The 6,151-nt window shown below is 33.0% G+C and overlaps 1 protein-coding gene across 14 annotated transcripts in view; it reads left to right on the forward strand.

Moving 5' to 3' along the window:
* Positions 1 to 5,830, forward strand: part of LOC132713953 (sickle tail protein-like) — a 155,366-nt gene extending 149,536 nt beyond the window's left edge. For all 14 annotated transcript variants that reach the window (XM_060696669.1, XM_060696673.1, XM_060696668.1 and 11 more), the window contains 4 exons: positions 199 to 274; positions 540 to 623; positions 1,034 to 1,181; positions 1,681 to 5,830. In XM_060696669.1, coding sequence (XP_060552652.1) covers positions 199 to 274; positions 540 to 623; positions 1,034 to 1,181; positions 1,681 to 3,633 — 2,261 coding nt within the window. In that variant the 3' untranslated portion in view covers positions 3,634 to 5,830. The remainder of the gene's footprint in view (positions 1 to 198; positions 275 to 539; positions 624 to 1,033; positions 1,182 to 1,680) is intronic.
* The last annotated feature ends 321 nt before the right edge of the window (positions 5,831 to 6,151 follow it).

The raw sequence follows: 6,151 nt of genomic DNA on the forward strand, positions 1-6,151 counted from the left end.
TGGGATTGTATGTCGGTTAGATCAAGAAAAATAAATAGATTAACAATGTTTTCTAGATTTTTTAAACATGATTGGAGATGACAATACATTTGTATTGTGATTATTCTTGTTTTTAGAAAAGAACACACATGAATTGCAAATTAAATTACTTTGATTAGAATGAAATGTATTAAATATTAACTTTTGTTTATATTACAGCAAGGTTTCCGAAACTTCAAGAGAGGTTGAAGTTTGTAATGTCAGCCGAGATGGAGGTCATAATCAGGGAAGAGAAGTAAGTTGTACCTTATTCTGTAACAGTACAGGTTCCAGTTGTCTCCCTTTATACAGTCAAGAGGATTTATTACTATTATTAAAACATAATAAAGAAATTCATTTCTGGGAGAAGGTAATACAGAGTGAAGGTCATTGACTTCTATAATACTACATGTTTTTAGGATCCATACTTATTTGTGAGAAAGATTTGAAAAAGTTAGGTGTAATTTTAAAATTCCTTGTATTTTATCCAAGAATATCAGAGTTTAATTTTTTTCCCCCAGGTTTTTGAAGGAAGAACCAGAAAAACTTGACAATTCTTTGAAGAAATGTAAAAAGCTTACAGGAACTCTCTTCACACTTAAAAGGTTTGTAATTAAGTTTTTTATAGCAAAAAGCAAAAGTAAATCTTAAATTTGTTTTCATTATGTTGTATTGATATAAGAATGTGTAATGTTTATCTTTATTTTATCATCAAGTGTGATAGAGTTTAATTTATGTTTCCCTACTATTATTACCATTGTTACAAGTGATATTAAATTTGACAATGTCACATATCAGAGCAGCAGTCGGATCATTCTGTAAACTAAAAGTTACATTTTATTTTAATGTTAATGGAAGTCCAAAATACAAAATCAGGAAAAAGTCTGTAACACAACCTGAGATAGGTAAAGATTGTTATTGAAATTAAGCTCAAGAGTTAGTTATAAAACTGTAACTTAGAAACAAATAAATGTAAACATTCAACTTTAACTTTATTATTTGCTGTTTTATATAGACTGGCTTCAGTACAAGAGCATCGACCACCTCAGGTTGTAGCGTTATCAGCCCAAGCTAAAATACCAACAATGGAGGATAAGAAAGCAGTGTTACAGAATATACAGGCAATGATACCTGATCATGAGGCCAGACTTCATGGTATACAGGTATACTAGTTTTATACTTACAGAATATACAGGCAATGATACCTGATCATGAGGCCAGACTTCATGGTATACAGGTATACTAGTTTTATAACATTGGCCAGTTAGTTATGATGTCAGTGACCCAGTAAATGTGAGAAAGTTGTTAGTCATATGATTTAAAGACAGAGTTTTCACAAAGCCCTCAGAAATCTAGGTTTTATCCCTGCTAGTGTTGTGACCATGTTCCCTCATGTAAAACCAGTGCTGGTTATTTCCATGAAGCAGATTGCAGGTTCAAATTAACTTAAAACTAACTCCAAAATCCAGCATATATAAAATGTTATCCATGACAACATTTTCTATAATGTCTCATTCTTTTATGAATAGCATTGTGGAGAATAATATACAGATCATATAACTAGGAGGTCTTTTGTTGATTACTTATGTATCAAGTTTTAAATATTATCCCTGGAAGTTTATCATGTAAATAGTTTTTCACCTTATTTTGTTTCACTTGTAGGCAGCTGAAACTGCTCGCCAAATAAAGAAGAAGATAACTACTCAGCAAGAATCACTCAGATTTGGTAAATCATTAGAACTAGCCAGTAAAGCATTAAAACCTTATGGTGCTGCCCCCACTTCTCAACCAGGGGGACCAACCACTGCTGCTTCCCATCAGGCATCAACTGGAGATGTATATTCATCGTCACCGTCAGAGCTAGGTACCGATACATCATCTGTTATATCATTTGTGATGCCAATGTCTACGTCCACACCAAAGAGTGCTAGTCAACAATCTACCTCAGATAAAGAAACTTCCGCCACATCTCCATCGATGTCGTACCCAGTTATGTCCCTAGTTAGATCTGTCTCTCCTGTCAAACAACAGTCACAGTCTAAAGGTCAGACAGATACTAAAAAAGTTTATGAATATAAAGGTCAAAGGGAGGAGGGCAGAAGAAAAGAGAAAGGATTGGATGGCAAAAGTGGAAAAAATGTAGATTTTTCCGCGGAACCGGCTGTTCTTCCTGTTACATCAAGTGAGACAGCTGCTCACAAGAAGAGTGAGAAGGCACCATCTGCTGATAAATCACCAGACAAACCAAAAACTACAGAAATAAATAATCAGAAATCGGCTGCAAGGGCTGCATTTTTTAGTTCATTAGCTTCACCACATACTCCTACAACAGCATCAACACCGACATCAACTGTATCATTGTCTATAGAGTCACCAACAGAAGTGTATTCTAAGATCTCACCAGGTGTTAATGTATCACCTATCAAGGGCATTCCATCATTAGTCCGTAGTTCTGCTGTCACAATGCCATCAAGTTCACTAAGTGCATCAGTTAGTCAGTCACATGCGTCTGTAACTAAACCATCAAGCCTTCCAGTGAGTGGGTCATCAGTTGTATCATCTCAGAAATTTAGTCCAGCTTCTCCCTCTAATTCATCTCAGCAAAGCACGTCACGACCAAGGACAGCTTTCACAGCCATTCCAAAGCCATATTCACCAACAAAATCTACTCCAAGTCCATTGACACCAGAATCACCTAGATATCGTATTCCCCCTAGTCAACAAACTATAATATATTCTCATGCTGGAGCTAGGACTTCACAACTTAAACAGCCAAAAGATATATCTGCACGTCCCAAGAAAGTTCCGCCACCCCCACCACCTAGGAAAAGCAGCAAAGTTCCAGGGCATGCAGTTCTGGCAGTAAATGCAGCTACTGTGAATGGCCAATTAAAGACTAAACATTCTGATTCTAAAAGGTCACAAGAATCAAGCAAGGAACGCACAGACATTATTAAACCACCAAAGCAATTTGCAAATGTAGAATTAGACACTAAAGTGGAGAGGAAGTCAAGCATAGGATCATTAAAACAATTTACAACTCCATTATTAGAAAGTAAAAGAGATAAATCATTAGAAAGAGATCAAAAACCACCAGAAATGGTCGGCAAGAAATTTTCATCCTCAAATTTAGATACAGAAGACAAATCTTCCAAAAACATTGAAAAAGACCTTGACCTTACTAAGGAAGATCAAACTGTTTGTCCTGATTTGGAACAAAGTACTCGAAAAGTTGTTGATGGTAAAGTTACAAATATAAGTGCAGAAAAAAGTAGCAGAACATTTCATGAAGGAAGTGTAGAGAGTACAAGTAGTTCTAGTAGTCTAGACTCTCAACATGACGCTGTCTGGGTGAAGCAGAAGTATGAATCAGCAGAAACAAGCTCTGCTGTGACCCTGTCTAGTCAGGGTCAACCAGAAGATTTGTCTGTTTCAGCAGATAGTGTGGAGACTGTAATAGAAGAGAGAAATAAATCAGAAAATGTAAATGTTAAGAAGCCAAAACCGCCTCCCCCAGAACGTAGGTCAAGTTTGTCGTCTAAGTCAAGGACTGAGACAGAGGATATAACATCAGAAAGAAAGGAATCCAAAGGCAGCATTGATAGATTAGTTTAAATGTTTTGTTGTTTTGTTTACCTAGCAATATATTTATCTCCATCAAGAAAAATTATTTAGAAATTCATGTTTGCTTTTTCTAAGTAAATAAATTCAATAAAAAAAATTGTAATTTTGTTAAAACCAAATACATCAGAAATAATTATTTCAAATTTACATGTCAGTCATACCATTTTAACCTACAGTCATAATGCATAAGTTAACATCCCCATAGCAACATTGCATAATTAGTTTCATGTGTTTTGAATATAGCTCAATCTCCAACTTGAAGAGCCAAATTATGCAATTTTTTTTGAGATAGAATACATTTATTTATATTTCTCATAATTATGTAAACACTGTGAAATCATTTTATACATTTATTGTTAGACTCACCATACCTCAGTGCAATATGTTTTATTTGTTATTTAATGGACACAAATAATATACAATAATATAATATTTCTACTTTTTTTTGCGTCCTTCTTTGACATTTCTTGGCATTTCTTTTTTATTATCTTTCTTTTTCAAATGACAAATTAAACTGTAATTTTTGCAATATTTCATTTTTGTTTTTCACACATTATATGTTAGTGGTTGAACATTAATTTAGAAACTGTATCATAACATATCATTTTTGAGTTGTTCACATATTTACAGATACATATACAGTCATCTTTTTACATGATGATATGCATAATAAAGAATGTGATTTGATTTTTCAAAATTTGGAAAATTATTATTTTTATTTTCAATTTCAAGATAAATTTGCTACTCCATGTATCTATATGAATTCAAATTCTGGTGTGATTTTATAAAAGTATAAATCTCTACATGTCTGTTCAACTTGTTTTGCATATCATACTGCTTTACTTACATCAGTGTCTTTCAGATGCTGTACTCGTAAAATAATATTTAATATATTAAATGGATCTTATAGATTTGACTGTATGGATGAGTTGAGGTGTATAAGATTGTTCAATTAATTTTGTTAACTGAACAGAATGAAAAAACAGGGTACAATATGTTTTGTTTTCCATTCATTGTAAAAATTGTCCTGTTGTTTCCTTGTTTCGTACATTTCGATTCTGTTGGGCTATTCCATGGAACATTATTTAACAGGTGTACATCTAGAAATTTCTTGATAAACTGAATGTGGGACTACTGATTTTGCAGACATGAAACATTCTTAGTAGGGATTGCAACAAAGTAGCCAGTTTATTATGTAATTGATGGAGCATTCAAGTATTTGGTAACAAAATTGCCTCTCAAGGACTGAGTACCGTACTGCTAGGTTTATGTCCACTATAAACCCCTGCAAAAGTGCAAATTGACAAAGGTTAACATCTTAACATATATGTTACAACAACAACTCTTTAACTTCTCTCAATTTTGACTGCTTATGACATTTAATTACCAGTGTGTTGCCGACTTTTGTTCTAGGTACTTGTTTAATGTTAACTGCTTTGAAGGGCTAATAGCTGTCAGATTAATTGATTGATAAGACTCTAAAATCAACAATATTTGTTTTTATTCTGTGCATTTCTAGTACTTGTCAATCCTGTGTATTAATATCGAAAACAAAAGTGAATAGGCGAGGGTGACATTATCATAAATGAATAACTGTCTGGTTTTACTGAGAAAGCTGAAGGCTTCTGAGAAACTGAGTTGTTGATAGAAAGAATGCCTTAGTACTGAAATCTGTACTCATCTTACCCATCCCTAATTCTTTAACATCCTTCTTTCTATTGTTATATTATTACTTTTTAATCGTAAATATGATTGGTGAGTAAAGGTCTAGAATTGTATAAATGGAGATCTAAAATGTTGATGTATTGTATTTAATGCTGTGAGTTGATTCTATATGAAAGTTTTGTATATTTATAGTGTATTATATTTATTATATTGCATCCAAATTGTGTTCAAATTTATTATGTAACAGAGATGGTGCAAATATTTTCAAGGAATTTTGGAAACCTGATTGCTCTTGTATTGTAATTTCAAGACTAAGACTAATTAGATAAATTGAAATTTTCTAGCTTATAAGGCAAAATTAAACAAGTTCAGATTCATGATGATTTTTATGAACAGCAAACAAAGCTTGTCAGTTGGTCAGTTCTTACTAAAATTATGTTTATAATTAAGTTATAGTAAAATTGTTTCAGTATTAATTTATGGAGAAATCAAATTTGACTTTATTAAATACTGATAGAAATTCTGTCTAGTTTTTCCTTCAGTTACACGGTAACTGTCCTTGTATGTCCCTGGTCTTTGTAAAGAAAATTTTATGTTCCCTGAAGTTTTCCATTACCTCATATAGGGTTTGTTCTAACCTACCATTTCTAAAAGTACCTTTATCACCTGTCAAAGACAGAGTGATATAGATTTGGCATCTGCTTGTCTGTCATACAATCTTTCTTTCTGTCTTACATTCATCACCAAACTGTCTGTCACAGAATTGAATGGAGCATTACACTTCAATTATTTCTGTTTGGAAATGTTTATATCTTATTGAAATGCTGTGCCTAACATCTCACAA

Source organism: Ruditapes philippinarum, unplaced genomic scaffold, assembly GCF_026571515.1.
Source record: "Ruditapes philippinarum isolate M1 unplaced genomic scaffold, ASM2657151v2 ctg186_1_1_1_1, whole genome shotgun sequence".
In the NCBI taxonomy this organism is placed as follows: domain Eukaryota; kingdom Metazoa; phylum Mollusca; class Bivalvia; order Venerida; family Veneridae; genus Ruditapes; species Ruditapes philippinarum.